The sequence below is a fragment of the Scyliorhinus torazame genome, chromosome 13 (genome assembly GCF_047496885.1).
Source record: "Scyliorhinus torazame isolate Kashiwa2021f chromosome 13, sScyTor2.1, whole genome shotgun sequence".
In the NCBI taxonomy this organism is placed as follows: Eukaryota; Metazoa; Chordata; class Chondrichthyes; order Carcharhiniformes; family Scyliorhinidae; genus Scyliorhinus; species Scyliorhinus torazame.
In genome coordinates, this window is record NC_092719.1 from 33,919,256 (window position 1) to 33,938,302 (window position 19,047).

Here is a 19,047-nt window from a genome sequence, read left to right on the forward strand (position 1 = left end):
GCAGGTTCTGTTCACCAGGTCCCCGTTTGTGAAGACCTGTTGTAAACCCTGCTGACATGGCATCACGTCTGCGGGAACGTGCCCCCCCCCCCCCAAGCTTTCCTGCGTGCCTGCCAAAAATGGGGATTTAAAGTCCCCCCTCAACTCTGCCCATTACTATAAAAATGTGCTGGGCGAGATCTTAGTTCCTCACAATATAATGGGAAGATTTGTATTTTAATAGCACTATGCCGTCTTCAATAATGTTCAAGGACGACTGCCGGTGGCGGCTATGAGGGAGTAAGTCGCACATTTGGTGGCTCCCGCTCTGGCCGGACTTTTGGACCTTTTCCCCGACTTTTTTGCGGTTTTGAGCACTGGCTTTGAAGGCGCAGATAATTTGGTACTGGATCCATGCATTGGCGTATGGAATGACGAACCCCAAGGGATCGAAAAGGAAGAAATAAGAAGATAAGCAAGGGCTGGGTGGAGGTTGAGGCTGAAGACAATATGGCCAATGTTCGGACCCCTGCCGCGACGGGCAACCATCAACGGAGGAGCTGATGCAGGTCATCCAAGAGGGCTTTGTTAGGCAGAAACGGGACTGTCTTGACCCGATAAAGGAATCGATTGATCGGCAGGAGCGCAGGCTGGAAGCCCAGGACTGGACGATTCCGAAGCTGGAGAAAGCGCTGGCGGACAAGGAGGAGCATCAAACGGTGGTTGAGCTGGAGGTCGGGATGCTGAAGGATCAGCAAAAAAGGCTGCTGGAGAAGGTAGAAGACCTGGAGAATGGAGCTCACCGGCAGAACTTAAGAATTGTCGATCTCCCAGAAGGTGAAATTTGTGCTGTTATGCACGAGGACCAGCACCATTGGTCGCCCGAAAGCGCGATGGACTTTGCCCAGAAGAAAGGGCTGGTGCTGAACTGAGAACTTTTTGTTTTAAGTTATAACTTTACTGAGTGATGTTTATACGTTTTGATTGTCGTTTTTCTTCCGCATTTGAGCTTGGTTGAAGATGGGGGAAGTAAAAGTTATTCGGTTTCTATGGGTTTTCGGTGTTTTGGTGGGGGTGGCTGGTGGGGCTTTTTACTTTTTATTACTTTGATTTGCACTATGGGGAGGGGGGGGGGGTTCTTAGTGGGTTTTTTCGTTTTGGGTTGTCTCTTATGGTAATTGGGCGATTGGGGTCGGATTGATGAGGGCAGTGGTTTCGATGGTGGGGGGGGGGGGGGTGACTTCTTGGCGCCGGAGGCGAGTGCCACCAGGCTAGCTGGGTGAGCTAGTCTACGGAAGCACAGTGTGGGTTGTGTATATGATCAATATATGGCAGGTGTTAGGTTACAAAGCGGTGTTGCTACAGGGGGGAGGGGGTAAGTTACTCTGCTGACAAGGGAGGGACTTTGGGACAGAGAGGAGGTCGGGGGTGGGGGCTGCCAGGAGGAGGGTGGGGGCTGCCAGGAGGAGGGCCGATGGAGACGCGGCGCATGGTCTGGAGGCGGGCCCAGGAAAGGGGATGAGTGATGGGGGGGGGGGGCACGGTGCCCCCCAACTAGGCTGATCACCTGGAATGTCAGAGGGTTGAATGGGCCGGTTAAGAGGGCACATGTGAAGGCGGACGTCATAATGTTAGAGGAGACACACCTGAAAGTGGCAGATCAAGTCAGGCTAAGGAAGGGTTGGGTCAGTCAGGTCTTTCATTTGGGGCTGGACACCAAGACTAGAGGGGTGGCGATTTTGATCAATAAGCAGGTGCAATTTCAGGTGGGCAGTATAGTCTCGGGGGGGGGGGGTGCGCGCGCGTTATGTCATGGTGAGCGGTAAGCTGGAGGGGAGGAAGGTAGTCTTGGTTAACGTGTACGCGCCAAACTGGGACGATGTGAAATTCTAAAGAGGGTGCTGGGGAAGATACCTGTTGGTTATGGGAGGGGATTTTAATACAGTCATCGACCCCAGCCTGGATCGGTCGTGTTCAAAAACAGGGAGGGTGCCAGCAATGGCAAAGGAACTGATGGGGTTCATGGAACAGATGGGGGGGGGGGTCGAGGTCGACCCATTGGGGGGGGTCGACCCATGAAGGCTTAGGCAGCCGGCGGGGAAGGAGTTTCCTTTTTATTCGCATATTCACAAGGTTTATTCCCGGATTGACTTTTTCATTTTGAGCAGGGATTTGCTGGCGGGGCTGGTGGACTCGGGGTACGCGGCCATCACTATTTCGGATCATGCCCCACACTGGGTGGAACTGCAGGTCAGTGAGGAGAGCTTCCAGCGCCTGCAATGGAGGTTGGACGTGGGCTTGTTGGCGGATGCGGCGGTGTGTGAGAGGCTGAGGAAGTACATGCAGAACTACCTGCAGGTTAATAACACGGAAGAAGTCTCAGCAGCGGTAATCTGGGAGGCGCTGAAGGCAGTGGTGAGAGGGTAGCTGATTTTGATCCGGGCTGATAGGGACAGGACGGATAGGGCAGAAACGGACCGACTGGATAAGGAGATCCTACAGATAGATAGGAGGTATACGGTGACCCCAGGGGTGGAGCTCTTAAGGGAACGTCGGAGGCTGCATGCGGAGTTTGGGGTGCTGTCCACAGGTAGGGCAGTGGAGCAGCTTAGGAAGGCGAGGGGTGCATTCTACGAACATGGGGAGAAGGCCAGCAGAATGCTGGCACAGCAGCTTAGGAAGAGGGAGGTGGTCAGGGAAGTAGAGAGGGTGGTTGATGGGAATTTGGTAGGGGACTCGGCAGGGCTAAACAGGGCGTTCAGGGACTTTTATAGTAGGCTCTATTGCTCGGGGCCCGAGGGGATGACACTTTTGACGGACTGACCCAAGGGTGGGTAGGGAGCTGGTAAATGGGCTGGAGGCCCCGATTAGGGCCGAAGAAATAGTTGAGGGCTTGAAGGCAATGCAGTCGGGTAAAGCCCCGGGGCCGGGAGGGTATCCGGTGGAATTCTATAAGAAATTCTTGGGGATTTTAGGGCCGTTGCTGCTCAAGGTTTTCAATGAGGCAAGGGATAGAGGGGTGCTGCCCCTGACGGTGTCACAGGCCACTATTTTGTTAATATTGAAGCGGGACATGAACCCGGAGCTATGCGGGTCATATAGGCCGATCTCACTGCTTAATGTGGACGCCAAGTTGCTGGTCAAAGTTTTGGCCTCCAGAATTGAAGATTGTGTGCCAGATGTGATTATGGAGGATCAAACCGGGTTTGTCAAAGGGCAGGCAGTTGGTGGCCCATAGAAGAAGGCTGCTCAATGTGATTATGATGCCCCCGGAGAGTAGGGAGGTTGAGGTAGGTGTGGCAATGGATGCGGAGAAGGCGTTCGACCGGGTAGAGTGGGACTATTTATGGGAGGTGCTGGGACGATTTGGGTTCGGTAGGGGCTTTATCGACTGGGTTAAGCTGTTGTACCAGGCCCCGGAGGCTAGTGTAAGGACGAATAGGACGACCTCGGACTATTTTAGACTGTATCGGGGGACAAGACTGGAATGCCCCCTCTCCCCACTGCTGTTTGCGTTAGCTATAGAGCCGCTGGCAATTGCTCTGAGAGCTTCAAGGGAGTGGAACATAGGGTCTCGCTGCTCGCGGACGATCTGCTCTTATACGTATCAGATCCAGGGCAGGGATGGGTGAAATGATGGTGATTTTGGGGGAATTTGGCCAGTTTTTGGGGTATAAACTGAATATGACAAAGAGCGAGATGTTTGTAGTCTGGGCGAGGGGTCAGGAGGGTCGGCTGAGGGAGCTGCCGTTTAGGTTAGTAGGGGACAGTTTCAGGTACTTAGGGATACAAGTGGCGCGCGATTGGGGCCGGTTACACAAGTTGAACTTGTCCCGGTTGGTTGAACAGATGAGGGGCGAGTTTCGGAAATGGGATGCGCTACCGCTGTCATTGGCTGGGAGAGTGCAGATGGTCAAAATGACAGTCCTACCGAGATTTTTATTCGCATTGCAATGTTTCCCAATTTGCATCCTGTGGTCCTTTTTTAAGAGGGTTAACAAATTCATCCTGGGCTTTGTGTGGGCGGGTAAGTCCCCTCCCCGCGAGTGCAGAAGGTGATGCTCGAGCGGAATCGTGGGGAGGGGGGGCTTGCCCTCCCGCATTTCAGTAATTACTACTGGGCAGCTAACATAGCCATGATAAGGAAGTGAGTTGTGGGGGTGGGGTCGGTTTGGGAGCGGATGAAGGCAGCTTCATGTAGAGGCACCAGTTTGGGGGCGTTGATAACGGCACCTTTGCCGTTCCCGCAGCGAGGTACTCCACCAGCCCCGTGGTAGTGGCGGCTTTGAGGATCTGGGATCAGTGGAGGAGGTACGTTGAGTGGGAGCATCGGTCTGGTCCCCAATATGTGACAACCACCGGTTTGCCCCGGGGAGCTTGGATTGGGGGGTTTTGAGTATGGCGAACGGTGGGAATTGAGAGCATAGGGGAACCTGTTCTTGGAGGGGAGCTTCCCTAGCTTGAGGGCGATGGAGCAGAAGTTTGGGCTGGCAAGGGGGAACGAATTTAGATATTTACAGGTGCGGGACTTTCTGCACAGGCAGGTGTCATCCTTCCCACTCCTTCCACTAAGGTGGATCCAGGATAGGATAGTGACTAGGGGATGGGTGGGAGAGGGGTACGTCTCGGACATCTACAAAGAATTTATGGGGGCGGAGGAGACGCAGACCGAGGAGCTGAAGCGTAAGTGGGAGGAGGAGCTTGGTGGTAGATGGAGGATGGCTTATGGGTGGACGCGATGAGCAGATTCAACGCGACCGCAACATGCGCCAGGCTCAGCTTGATCCAATTCAAGGTGGTCCACCAGGCCCACATGACAGTGGCCTGGATGAGTAGATTCTTTGGGGTGGAGGACAGTTGTGTAAAATGTGTGGGAGGACCAGCGAATCATGTTCACATGTTCTGGGCGTGTCCAAAACTTGGGGGGTATTGGCAGGGGGTTTGCGGACGTTATGTCCAGGGTATTGAAAACGAGGGTGGCAATGAGTCCAGAAGTGGTGATTTTTGGGGTGTTGGAAGACCCGGGAATCCAGGAGGAGAAAGAGGTAGATGTGTTCTGGCCTTTTCTTAGTCCGGATAGTCCGGAGACGGACACTGCTAGCTTGGAGGGACTCAAAGCCCCCAAATTCGGAGACCTGGCTAACTGACATGGCAAGCTTTCTCGGCCTAGAGAAGATTAAGTTCGCCTTGAGAGAGTCGCTGTTAGGGTTCGCCCGGAGGTGGCAACCATTCATCGACTTCTTCGCGGAGACTTAATCATCAGCCGGGGGGGGGGTGTTAGGGTGGCGTAGAAGGGGGGGGGTAATTAGGTGGGTCTTGGCAGAATGGAAGTCGGTGATTGCACTATTTTTCTTGTTCTGTGTACACTTTTAAAAAAATATATACTATTGTTTGTAATGCCAAAAATACCTAATTAAAATTGTTTATTGAAAAAAATAATGTTCAAGAACCTTTCCTCCTACAAAATAAACTTTTAAACGCTGTGACTTCAGTAGGCAAATAAGGCAGTACCTTGCACACCACATGATGCTATTATGGAGGTAATGCAGATGGGGAAAAATTTGTTCCTAACATTAGTTGAAGAAGAAATGTTGGCTTAGTCATTGGGAGACAGCCTGTGCATAGGTTGTGAGACCCTTATGTCCGTCGTGACTATTGAAACTTTTCGAAGGAGCCTTGATTAATGTCGCGCCCCAAAGGATGGTGTCTCTGATCCCGCAGCGAGTCAGTGCTAGTGGAGGGTCACCTTTATATTGAGGCAGCACTCTTAATATGTGGCTTGGATTTGACATCTGAACCAGATTTGGAATTGCTAAACCAACTGAGAAAAGGATTAATCACCATGGCTTTACTTGTGGAGTCTGGAGCATGATGTCGATGTTTAGCTGGTAACTTGACTTGTCTCTTTAAAGTAGAGGTGGGCCACATATAAAGTTGAATCTTTTTTCCTGTTATTTTCAAAGGTCTCAAGCTGCAAATAAAACCAATCTTAGTGTTCTTATTTAGGATTTATGCATTAGAGCAACAGCACTAACAACCTTTTCCAAACTTTCAGGTCCACAAATTGAAAACAGTACAAAGTGGCAAATGTTATTCTGTTGTAACTAAAATGTTTCTCTATGTAACTAAAATGGTTTATTTAAAGGGGGAGTAGTCCATTAATTGAGAAGTTGGAGTATTTGTTTCGTTGTTTTGAGATTGACGTAGAACTTGTTTTAAAATATAATGCACTTTAAGAGAATGGAAAACTATAGACTTGATTTATTTCCGGACTTCTGTGCACAAAAATATTATTTTGTGAATTATATTATCTTACCTTTCAGCTCTCAGTGGGAGAGACTGCAGCAAGATGATGAAGAAGATGTACATGTGAAAGGTGAACCATCTCTGGTTTCGTTGACCGTAAGAATTTTGGTCCTTTGATCAGATGATGATTTTTTTTTGTAGATGAGTGCCGATTGCGACCTTAAATCATACAATTAAATAAAAATTTATAATCTTAACTATTTTAGGGATTACAGGACAACATTAATGCACTCTCATTCTTTGCTCCTCATAATGAGCAATGAGGCACATTGCCATTTTGCACCCAATCCTTAAGCAATTCTAACGGACAAAAGAATTACCAAGTTTACGTAACCCTGGTTGAGCAGAAAATGGTGAGAGCAGACAGTTTGAGGCAGAAACTACGGGAGGCAGGAGAACATTAATGATAAGTCAGAACAGACTGGACTGTGGAGAATTCCTTCCCATTTGAGATCATTTTTGTGCACTGATTTACGTGCCCACCTTGAGCATGCGCTAGACTCTTGCATGCTTGAAGTTCCGGTCTGTTGCTTTATTCCAAGTGGCTTGTGGGGGGGGGGTTCTCCTTTTCCGAAATACCAAAATCAATTTCCACTAAGTGTTCATACTCTTGTAGATCCACACTCTGTTTATCGCATGGTTATGCCAAGGTTCATCCTAATTCCCTCACTTGCACAATGAACTTCAACCCATTGTTTCATCATGACCACAGACTCGCCACTCCTTTACTGCCCTCTTAGCTTGGCCTACGTTTTCAGCATCTCTTGGCGAACTGTTTTTGCACCTTAAACTTGATGTAGATTTAGATTTATTTTTATTGTCATGTGTCCGAGGTATAGTGAAAAGTATTGTTCTGCGTACAATGCAGGCAGATCGCTCCATACATGAAAACATAGAACGTATGATAAATACATGAGGATACATAAACATAGACAGCGAGTGAAGTATACGGTATATAGTGGTACAACTGTAGAGAAGGTGTGTAGGAAGATCAGTTCAGACCCTAAGAGAGTAATTTCAGGATTCTGGTAACAGCGGGAAGAAGCTGTTTTTGAATCTATGGTGAATGTTCTCAAACTTTTGCATTTTCTGCCCGATGGAAGAGGTTGGAAGAGACAATAACCTGGGTAGGAAGGGTCTTTAATTATGCTGCCTGCATTCCCTAAGGCAGCGGGAGGTGTGGACAGAATCAATGGTTGGGAGCCGGGCTCGCGTGAAAAGACTGAGCTGTGTTCACGACTAGTTGCCATGCCCAAGTTGTGATGCAGCCAGATTGGATGCTTTCTCTGGTACATCTGAGAAATTGGTAAAGGGGGGGTGGCGCAGGAGGAATTTTTTTTTGTGTGTGCCTGTATAATTCATTTGGGATGGATAACTGGTCTTCATTATCCTGACGTGTGATTCTCATCCCGTCAAGCTGACCAAATTCCGCCCCAAATCACCTCCGAAAACCAGGCCAGAACGGCTTAAATCAAAGTGCTCTGGCGGGAGCCACCTCCTGTGCGACTGCTCTACATGTTGCCCAGGAAGACAAGTTATGTATTCCAGTAACTTTGCAGACTTTTAATTTTTTGTTGTTGAATCCTCAGGACTTTCTGCTCACGCACATGTGGAACTTCCGTATTACTCCAAATTTCTGCTGATTGCTGCTTACCTCTCGTCATATAATCCTGCTAGAACAGACAAAAGGTTTTTCATGAAGGTGCAGTCATTTCGTATATTTTCTTATTCTTGACCCTTAATTGATGCACATAGAATGGAATAAAAAGAGAAAAAGTGCTTAAAACAGTCAGCAGATCTGGTAGCATCTGTTTCAGGCCTTTGACCTTTCATCCCTGTATATAATGCATGGGAACATAGGAACAGAACAGGAATAGTCCATTCAACCTGTCGGGTCTGCTCAGCCATTCAATTAGATCACGGCTGATCATCTACCTCAATACCACTTTCCCATGCCACCTCCATATCCCTCGATGTCATTAGTCACGTGCTTTGAACATGCTCCATGAGCTTCCACAGCTCTCTGGGGTAGAGAATTCCAAAGATTTGGTGAAGAAATTCCTCCTCATCTCAGTCTTAAATGACTGACCCCTTATCCTGAGATTATGACCCTTTGATTTAGACTCACCAGCCAAGGGAATCTACATCCACCCAGTCATGCCCTGTAAGAATTGTGTAAATTTAAATGTGATCACCTTTCATTCTTCAAAACTCTAAGGAATACAGACCCAGTATCCCCAATCTCTTGTCATAAAACAATCCTGCTATTGCAGTGATTAATCTAGTGAACCAAATTAATAACATCTGAATGTTATGTTTCGTGCTATGGATGATGAAATATACAGGTTGTGATGGAGTGATTAACTGTGATCAAGAGGGCAATATAGTAGCAAGGAGCAGGAATACAGTGCTTTAAGAAGGAACAGCACAGGAACAGGCCCTTTTGGGCACTCCAAGCCTGTGTCGATCATGATGCCTGTTTAAACTAAAACTAAACTAAAATCTTCTGCACTTCTGGGGTCCATATCCCTCTATTCCCATCCTGTTCATGTATTTGTCAAGATGCCTCTTAAATGTCGCTCTCGAAACTTCAGTTGTTCTGCAAGTTGTACATTCTGAAATATGTCAGCTTTGGCATTTGAGATTAAAGATTTTGCTGTTGGTTGGAAGTATCTTCTTTACTATTGTGCCCTACTAAATGCATGTTACAGTGCATTATATTTTGGTAACCGCATAGTTGATGGCCCTGTTTATTGCATTTATTGATTGTTTCCGAAGTTAGAAACATTCATTTTTAATTACTGTAACATGGTAGTAAAACATAAGGAGTAACTGCTGGAATCTCCTTTGGAGATACTAAAGTATTTTCAAAAATCTTCATTTAAAAAAAAATCATATTGCATACAGTAAGTCATCGCCTAAAGTTGTGGTTAAGTTCTTGAAAATCTCGACTTAAAGTGATTCATGGGTTCTCATAGGAATGTGCAAGTTGAAATACTGTACATATGCAGCACCATGCATTCCCAACTGGAATAACTTGCAAAATAAATCACTGAATATGTTGGAAATATTTTATACACTCAAAGTAGACAGCACTAAATTACCCAACCAAGTCTTGAGTAGCACTGCTTCTTTCTCACCCACCCACAGCAGTCCTGAAACTCAATTCTCCCATGACCCCCTGTCCTGTGGTGGGGATGGGTTGTCCAGGAATGCAAGGTTGGCTATCATGGTGTCCAGCAACAACTGCTTCTATTCGCATCACGCCACATTAAAGTGTCCCAAGGCACTTAATGGGATTGTGGTAAAACAAAACGTGACACTGAACCATATGAAATTAGGGCAGATGGCCAGAAGGCTTGTCAAAGATGTAGGTTTTAAACTTATTAAATTCTAACAGGATTAGACAGGGTAGATTCAGACAGAATGTTCCCGATGGTGGGAGAGTCCAGAACTAGGGGTCATAGTTTGAGGATAAGGGGAGGTGAGGAGAAATTTCTTCACCCAGAGAGTGGTGAATCTGCGGAATTCATTACCACAAAACGTAATTGAGGTGAAAACATGTAATTTCAAGAAGGAATTAGATCTGGCTCTTGGGGCTAAAGGGATCAAGGGATATGGGGGGAAGGTGGGATCAGGGTATTGAACTCTTATGACCAACCATGATCATAATGAATGGCAGAGCAGGCTCGAAGGGCCGAATGGCCTACTCCTATTTTCTATGTACACAGATTTAGGAAGGGTCTTGGTGAATTAAGGCATGAGTACCACTGCTGAATGTTTAAAATATGGATGCTCAAGAGGCCAGAAATAGAGGGCAGTTATCTTGAAGTATAACACTGGAGGAGGCTGGAAATGGACAGGGCAAGGCCATGGAAGGATTTGAAAACAAGATTGAGAATCTTAAATTGAAGCATTTCTTAAAGGGGAGCCAGCCAATGTAAATACAAAATTAGTCTCCTGTTTACATACATTGTAAAATACAGAATTGGCATCAGTATCTTATTAAGATGAGAATAGTGTTGGAATTGAATGTCCTGTTGGGTAAAAACTTGATTTTTAAAAACACGTTTATTTATTTTGGGAGTGATATCCTGACAGTTATTCTAATAAGGATATGTTTGATTTGCTAACGTAGTGTTTAGCTAATGTGCTAGCAAAATAAAAATAATTTAATGCAAGAGAATATTTTATAGTAAATTAAATTACTTTTCAAGTGTAGGAAATCTTGAAATGCGGATAATTGCAGCAACCAATTTGCACACCTGCAAACATGAATGAGATAAATTGCCAAACTATCTGTTGTTTAAAATAAATTATGTTAGTTAGGAGTTCAATATAGGCCAGGATAGTGTACCTTTTTATTGATGAGTGCTGGAAGATCATTTATGTCTTTCGAAAGGGTGGCTGAGGCTCTGGTTTTAATATCGCTCTCATCAGCATAGATTGTGTTTATGATATGGAGTTGGATTTGAACCCACTGTCTCTGACATAAATGTGAGAATCATATCATTGCCAAGCCTGACACCATGGTTTTTGGCTTGCACAAATTATTTTATTGGTGCTTCAAATCAAAATAGTATGGTTTGTTTGTGAAGGATGATGTAGTCTATACCAGTGTTTTTCAAAAAATTTTTCTGGCGACCCACTTTTACCAAATGGTTGGCCCTCACAACCCACACCATGTTCACTTACTACTTGGGTGAACCTGTCCTCACTTTTATGCATTTAAACAAAGAACAAAGAAATGTACAGCACAGGAACAGGCCCTTTGGCCCTCCAAGCCCGTGCCGACCATGCTGCCCAACTAAACTACAATCTTCTACACTTTCTGGGTCAGTATCCCTCTATTCCCATCCTATTCATGTATTTGTCAAGATGCCCCTTAAATGTCACTATCGTCCCTGCTTCCACCACCTCCTCCGGCAGCGAGTTCCAGGCACCCACTACCCTCTGTGTAAAAAAACTTGCCTCGTACATCTACTCTAAACCTTGCCCCTCTCACCTTAAACCTATGCCCCCTAGTAAATGACCCCTCTACCCTGGGGAAAAGCCTCTGACTATCCACTCTGTCTATGCCCCTCATAATTTTGAAGCCCTCTATCAGATCACCTCTCAACCTCCGTCGTTCCAGTGAGAACAAACCGAGTTTATTCAGCCGCTCCTCATAGCTAATGCCCTCCATACCAGGCAACATTCTGGTAACTCTCTTCTGCACCCTCTCTAAAGCCTCCACATCCTTCTGGTAGTGTGGCGACCAGAATTGAACACTACTCCAAGTGTGGCCTAACTAAGGTTCTATACAGCTGCAACATGACTTGCCAATTCTTATACTCAATGCCCCGGCCAATGAAGGCAAGCATGCCGTATGCCTTCTTGACTGCCTTCTCCACCTGTGTTGCCCCTTTCAGTGACCTGTGGACCTGTACACCTAGATCTCTCTGATTTTCAATACTCTTGAGGGTTCTACCATTCACTGTATATTCCCTACCTGCATTAGACCTTTCAAAATGCATTACCTCACATTTGTCAGGATTAAACTCCATCTGCCATCTCTCCGCCCAAGTCTCCAAACAATCTAAATCCTGCTGTATCCTCTGACAGTCCTCATCGCTATCTGCAATTCCACTAACCTTTGTGTCGTCTGCAAACTTACTAATCAGACCAGTTACATTTTCCTCCAAATCATTTATATATACTACAAACAGCAAAGGTCCCAGCACTGATCCCTGTGGAACACCACTGGTCACAGCCCTCCAATTAGAAAAGCATCCTTCCATTGCTACTCTCTGCCTTCTATGACCTAGCCAGTTCTGTATCCACCTTGCCAGCTCACCCCTGATCCCGTGTGACTTCACCTTTTGTACTAGTCTACCATGAGGGACCTTGTCAAAGGCCTTACTAAAGTCCATATAGACAACATCCACTGCCCTACCTGCATCAATCATTTTTGTGACCTCCTCGAAAAACTCTTATCAAGTTAGTGAGACACGACCTCCCCTTCACAAAACCATGCTGCCTCTCACTAATACGTCCATTTGCTTCCAAATGGGAGTAGATCCGGTCTCGAAGAATTCTCTCCAGTAATTTCCCTACCACTGAAGTAAGGCTCACCGGCCTGTAGTTCCCTGGATTATCCTTGCTACCCTTCTTAAACAGGAACAACATTGGCTATTCTCCAGTCCTCCGGGACATCACCTGAAGCCAGTGAGGATCCAAAGATTTCTGTCAAGGCCTCAGCAATTTCCTCTCTAGCCTCGTTCAGTATTCTGGGGTCGATCCCATCAGGCCCTGGGGACTTATCTACTGTAATATTTTTCAAGACGCCCAACACCTCGTCTTTTTGGATCTCAATGTGACCCAGGCTATCTACACACCCTTCTCCAGACTCCACATCTACCAATTCCTTCTCTTTGGTGAATACTGATGCAAAGTATTAATTTAGTACCTCGACATTTCCTCTGGCTCCACACATAGATTCCCTTGCCTATCCTTCAGAGGGCTAACCCTTTCCCTGGCTACCCTCTTGCTTTTTATGTACGTGTAAAAAGCCTTGGCATTTTCCTTAACCCTATTTGCCAATGACTTTTCGTGACCTCTTCTAGCCCTCTTGACTCCTTGCTTAAGTTCCTTCCTACTTTCCTTATATTCCACACAGGCTTTGTCTGTTCCCAGCCTTTTAGCCCTGACAAATGCCTCCTTTTTCTTTTTGACGAGGCCTACAATATCTCTCGTTATCCAAGGTTCCCGAAAATTGCAGTGTTTATCCTTCTTCCTCACAGAAACATGCCGGTCCTGAATTCCTTTCAACTGACACTTGAAAGCCTCCCACATGTCAGATGTTGATTTGCCCTCAAACATCCGCCCCCAATCTAGGTTCTTCAGTTCCCGCCTAATATTGTTATAATTAGCCTTCCCCCAAATTTGCACATTCACCCTAGGACCACTCTTATCCTTGTCCATCAGCACTTTAAAAAACTTACTGAATTGTGGTCACTGTTCCCGAAATGCTCCCCTACAGAAACTTCTACCACCTGGCCGGGCTCATTCCCCAATACCAGGTCCAGTACCGCCCCTTCCCTAGTTGGACTGTCTACATATTGTTTTAAGAAGCCCTCCTGGATGCTCCTTACAAACTCTGCCCCGTCTAAGCCCCTGGCACTTAAGTGAGTCCCAGTCAATATTGGGGAAGTTGAAGTCTCCCATCACCACAAGTTGATATAATTGATCTTCCTTGCGGTAAATTGCATTCAGTTCTGCCTACTTAAAGCCAAGATGTTGCATGGCCACAAAATAATTCCACCTTGTATATTGCAAATTTCACTTACCAACAAACAGTTCTACATTAAGATAAAAGCAAATTGCTGCAGATGCTGGAATCTGAAAACCCCCCAGAAAATACTGGCCAATCATAACAGGTCAGACAGCATCTGTGGAGAGAGAAGGGAGCTAAAGTTTTGAGTCTGGATGACTCTGTCAAAGCTGGAGAGAACTGGAAATAGGATCAGATTAATACAGTTGTAGGGGTGGCATGGAGCAGTAGGGCTGGATACAGGGCCAGGGATAGGTGGTAATTGACAAAGATGTCGTGGAAGCACAAAGGGAATGTAAATGGTGATGATCAAGGCTACAAATGTGTTAATGGCAGAGCAAAGGTAAGCAGTGTGTCAAAGGACAACTAGGAACAGGGAACAGATGGGCCAAGTTTTTTTTGTCTATGATATCTTTGTCAATCTCCACCCTTCGCTGGCCCTCTGTCCACTGCTCCATACCCCCCCCCCCCCCCCCCCCCCAACAACTGTATAAATCTGATCCTATTTCCATTCTCTCCAGCTTTAACAAAATCATCCAGACTCGTACCATTAGCTCCCTTCCTCTCCACAGATGCTGTCAGACCTGCTGAAAATGTTTTCCATCCCTGACACTAAAATCACTGATTTTGTCCAACTACACATTTCCAACTCGAATCCGAGATTTTACTCTGAACTTCAAAAAGGCTGCTTAATCGATCTGAGGATTTAACACCGTGTGTACCATTTCCCCCCCCCTACCTAAACACATTCGCTGACCTGGTAGCGCTGTATCAGCATAGATACGTGAATTTAGCTTTAAAGAAGTACGTTAAATCTTATTCCTCTTGTCAACATATAAATTCAAAATCAATGTCCAAAATCAGACAATCTACTCGTTTACTCAGCCATCCCCGTTTTTCAGAGATCATCTCATTTGAAATTGATTCTGTAGCAAAATATTTCCATGCACACAGGGTAAAATAATGAGTTGGATTGTGAGATAATAACAATACTCGTCAAACTCTGAAGTCATAGCCTGCCTTCATGGCAGGAAATTCGAGACACAGGCAGAGGCTACTGACTAGACAAGCTGCAGTACTGCTACTACTGTTGCAATTTAAACGGGGTTCACTGTACTTTTAAAATTACACCTCTCTCCCTTTTCTTTTCATAAAGTGCATGTAACTTGAATTGTATGAGGCAATACTATGCTTTTCCCCCACAATCAAAACTCTCACGCTGGCTATGCCATTGTCTGTGAGGTTCTCATTATAATACCGCCTTCAACAAAATGCATACGATAAACCGAACAGAACCAGACCTATATGTATTGCTGCACCAGTGTTGATCCCATAGCCGTTCCAAATATTAGATTTCATAATGAAACATTATGTTTGTGTATTGGCTAGGTATTAAATTTAACCTTCTGAATGTGCAGTTTTGAACAAGATCAGGGCAGCAAAAATTTATCCAGGGAGAAAATGGAAAAAAAGGATTGGTTGATCTTTGGAGATTATTTTTGGCGACCTATTTTTCAACCCCCGTGACCCACACGCAGGTCACGACCCCCACTTTGGACAAACACTGGTCTACAGGATTAATCCTTCAGTTTACTGGAAAACAATTGTTCTGGGGGCCAACAAGTACTTAACGTTAGCAAAGAATTAATATTCCTCGGTACTTAAGTTGAAATTGGGGTTTTCATTGTTTGACAGATTGCACTTATTGTGTAATGGACTGTACCAATCTCTAAAGGGGATACAGGTGGCACTGGTTTGTTGTTGAATTGATTACTGACCACAATAAATTTGGAGTCGAAGAAGTCGAGACTTGCTTCCTAGTTCTTATTATAGAGCTACCATTGGTGCTTAACACTCAGTAATAAACTTTTGTTGGACGTTTTCTTTAGCTTGAGCGTAGCTGTTGTATTAAGCAATTATTTTTGGATTTACTCCAGAGCTGTTATAATCTCATATTTGGGTTCAAGTGTAAAATAGTTTTGTAATTTGAGAAACAGTAAATCGTTTTTACTGTAGATATATAATTGCTTTAATGTTTTAACTTTTCTTTCTCCTTTGTTTCATATCCAGCATCATGGGAAAATTAAGAAAACCTCATTTTTGAAAAAACATGAAAAGGTGATTATTAATAGTGTTATATTTAAATTGGATTGGACCAGCACCTGTGCTTCAACTTTTATTACTCAAATGACAGAGTTTTATAGGTGCCGGAGTTTATCCTCTGATGTGGCTTACTTCAAATTTAGTACGTCTACAGAATCATAACATCCTGAGAAAGCATGCTTCATTTTCAAGAAAGCTAATCAGTTCTTCCATGATGAAACTGCAAATTGTTTCCCTGTTATTGGTTATTCTACTGATCGAGTTGTTTCGTGTTTTACGATTGCTGCTCGAAAATTCATTGGATCGCAGCATGGTTCTATTTAGAGAGTGCTATGAGTTTTATCAACAAGCTTTATTATTTGCAGTAGAATTAAAAGGTTGGTTGGATTCTTCCATACTTTTTGTTTCAGTGCCATTCTTTTCAGTGCTTGTGATAAGGAGCTATTTGTCCCTCTTCCCTTTTCATAGTGACTTGTCCCCTTCAGGGAGAGATATGATATTTTTTGAGGTTGAATTTCATGTGAGTTTCTGAGAAGGGGACCTGGCTGGTGCATTTCTAGCTTTGAAGTGGATGGTGCACATCACTTCTGCATTTGTCAACTACATATTTATTAGGATGGCATGGTGTTGCAATAATTAGCATTGCTGCCTCACAGCGCTGAGGACCAGGGTTCGATCTCAGCCCCGGGGCACTGTCCGTGTGGGTCTCATCCCCACAACTCAAAAGGATGTGCAGGGTAGGTGAATTGGCCATGCTAAATTGCCCCTTAATTGGGGGGAAAAAAATATTTGGGTACTTTGAATTTATATTTTTAAAAAACAACATATTTCTTGCCGGGACCTTTTAAACCACACTTAGTTGGCCTGTAAAGAATGAGATCAAAAAAACTTGCATTATCATGATTGGCTGAGAATAGGCATAGTACCGAACTGGTCCATGTAGTTTACTGCAAATCCAGACAGTGCATTACCTAATGAACTCTGAAGATTGTTTGTAATATTTACTGCATGATATAATAGGTACAACTCTTATAAAAAATAAAAAAAAAATATTGCGGTGCTGAAAATCTGAAATATAAACAAAAAACACTGGGGAAAAACTCAGCTGGTGTGACAGCATCGAGAGAGAGCGAGAAACAAAGTTAACGTATATATGACTCTTCAAAGTTCTGAAGAAGTCATATGGACTCAAAATATTAACACTATTTCCCCCCAGCACAGATGCTCCCAGACCTGATACATTTTCTGTTTTATAACACTTCTATGATTTATCTTTTGTGGATTATTTGCCCTGTGTCTCGTGTTTACCTGAAAACTATGCTGTTTTGTTCTTTCTGCTTCCAAGCAGACTGCTCAATGTTACTGTTGAAATATTATTGGAAAATTGCCGGGCCAGACACAATTGAGACTGATTAGGTGAGAGCAAATATTTTTTGGTGCCCCATATGTTTGCAATTTAATTATTTTCTTCTGTGCAGCCAAAATTCAAACAGATCAATTTTCCTTGTTGTCGCTTTGTATTTTTGACCACTTTATTTTTTAAGATGCACAAGAGTGATTAATGGGGCTGGAATTTGATTTAAATGATCATCTTTTAAGTGTAGGTTACTGAAGTGTTTCATGCTTGTCAAATTCAAAGGATTTCCATTACGGATTTAGTTTCCAAAACATAGAAAAAATTATAAACTGATTGGACCAGCCATAAAGATTGTGGCTACAAGAGCAGGTCAGAGTCTGGAAATTCTGCAGAGAGTAACTCGGCTCCTGACTCCATAAAACTGGTCTACCATTTACAAGGCACAAGTTAGGAATATAATGGAATACTCTCCAGTTGTCTGGATGAGTCCAACTCTAACAACACGCAAGAAACTTAACACCATCCAGGGCCAGGCAGCCCACTTGATCGGCACCCCATCCCATCACCTTCAATATTCACTCCTGCCACCACCAATGCACAGTGATGCAATACGTACCACCTACAAGATGCACTGCAGCAGCTCACCTCGCCTCCTTCAACAGCAGCTTCCAAATGCATGACATCTACCACGTAGAAGGACTAGATCAAGCAGATACATGGGAGGACCATCACTTGCACGTTTCCCTCCAAGCCACATGCCATCCTGACTTGGAACTATATTGCACTGATCTGGCCTGCCAAAATAGTGATCCTTAGAGTTCCGCATGACTCTCACATCGCTGGATACACCACCTGGAACTGCATACCCTGTACAGTACTTTGCCTTATTGAAGGCTGCCTGCCGCTTCACCAGTTTGGTACCAATATCCTGGTTGATATGCACCATATACCATGGTTGATTCTTCTTGGCACACTCCAGGACTGGCTCCTTCCTCTGGTAACTGTGAAATCGGACGATCACCGTCCTGGCTACTGGTTCAGCCGCAGTTTCTGCCACAGAGCCCGATGTGCCCTGTCCCATTCCGGAGCGGAGAACACTTCATTCCCTCCCATCAATCGAGAGAACATTTCTGAAAAATATTCGGTTGGTCTCAGGCCCTCCACTCCCTCTGGCAAGAAATTCAGGTGCCTCGACCTACTCCAGATCTACAACTTTGGCCTTCAGGCCCTTATTCCTGTCTGCCAGGCAAGCTGATCTGTATGCCTCGACAAGGCCTCCTCCACGTCCTTCAGCGTCTCCCCTTGTTCTTTCACAGACATCCGGTGACGACATGTGAGAGAGCAAGTCGCACAAAGGTAGCTCCTGCCAGTATCCTTATATTTTGATACCTTTGACCGTCTCGCCCATATAGAGCCTAAAACCACCTCTGGTGGCTTTGAACGACTCTTTAATCTCCTTCTCTTGTTGCCTAAAGTGACCATCCATCTGCCTGTCAAACTTCTTCAACTCCTGCGCCATCATCCCTGCCAGAGTCTCTGAGGAGTGTGGCCACCTCTGCCATCTTCTCTCACCCAGATACGTTTGTCGGGCTACCAGCCGGGGGTTTGGTTCCCGTGGCCTTTTTCGGCACAGCTTTTGATATTCCTCTGTCCCCTTTCTGTTCTCCACATCAAATTACCGCGGTAGAACCCAAAATCTGGAAAAATCGGGCAGGAGGTATCAAAATATAGGGATATTGGCAGGACCTACCTTTTGCGTGACTTGCTCTCCCACATGTCGTCACCGGATATCTCCGAGCCGAGTCTTTTAAAGATAGCTGCACTTGTGTGGTGGGTGTTTTCCAGTAGTGTTTGTAGATGTCGTCTTTAACTCTGTGCTAATAAATCAAACTTCATTGCGATATATTTGGCTGTTTCCCAAACAGAAATTATTTGCACTGCCGAATGTGAGGTTTGCATTATGGATTCTTGAGAAATGATGAGTGATGAC

At 45.1% G+C, this 19,047-nt stretch overlaps 1 protein-coding gene across 2 annotated transcripts in view; it reads left to right on the forward strand.

Annotated features, from left to right (window-relative positions):
• Positions 1–19,047, forward strand: part of orc5 (origin recognition complex, subunit 5) — a 140,041-nt gene that overhangs the window by 60,993 nt on the left and 60,001 nt on the right. For both annotated transcript variants that reach the window (XM_072471311.1, XM_072471310.1), the window contains exons 10-12: positions 6,303–6,355; positions 7,875–7,987; positions 15,668–15,715. In XM_072471311.1, the coding sequence (XP_072327412.1) occupies positions 6,303–6,355; positions 7,875–7,987; positions 15,668–15,715 (214 nt within the window). The remainder of the gene's footprint in view (positions 1–6,302; positions 6,356–7,874; positions 7,988–15,667; positions 15,716–19,047) is intronic.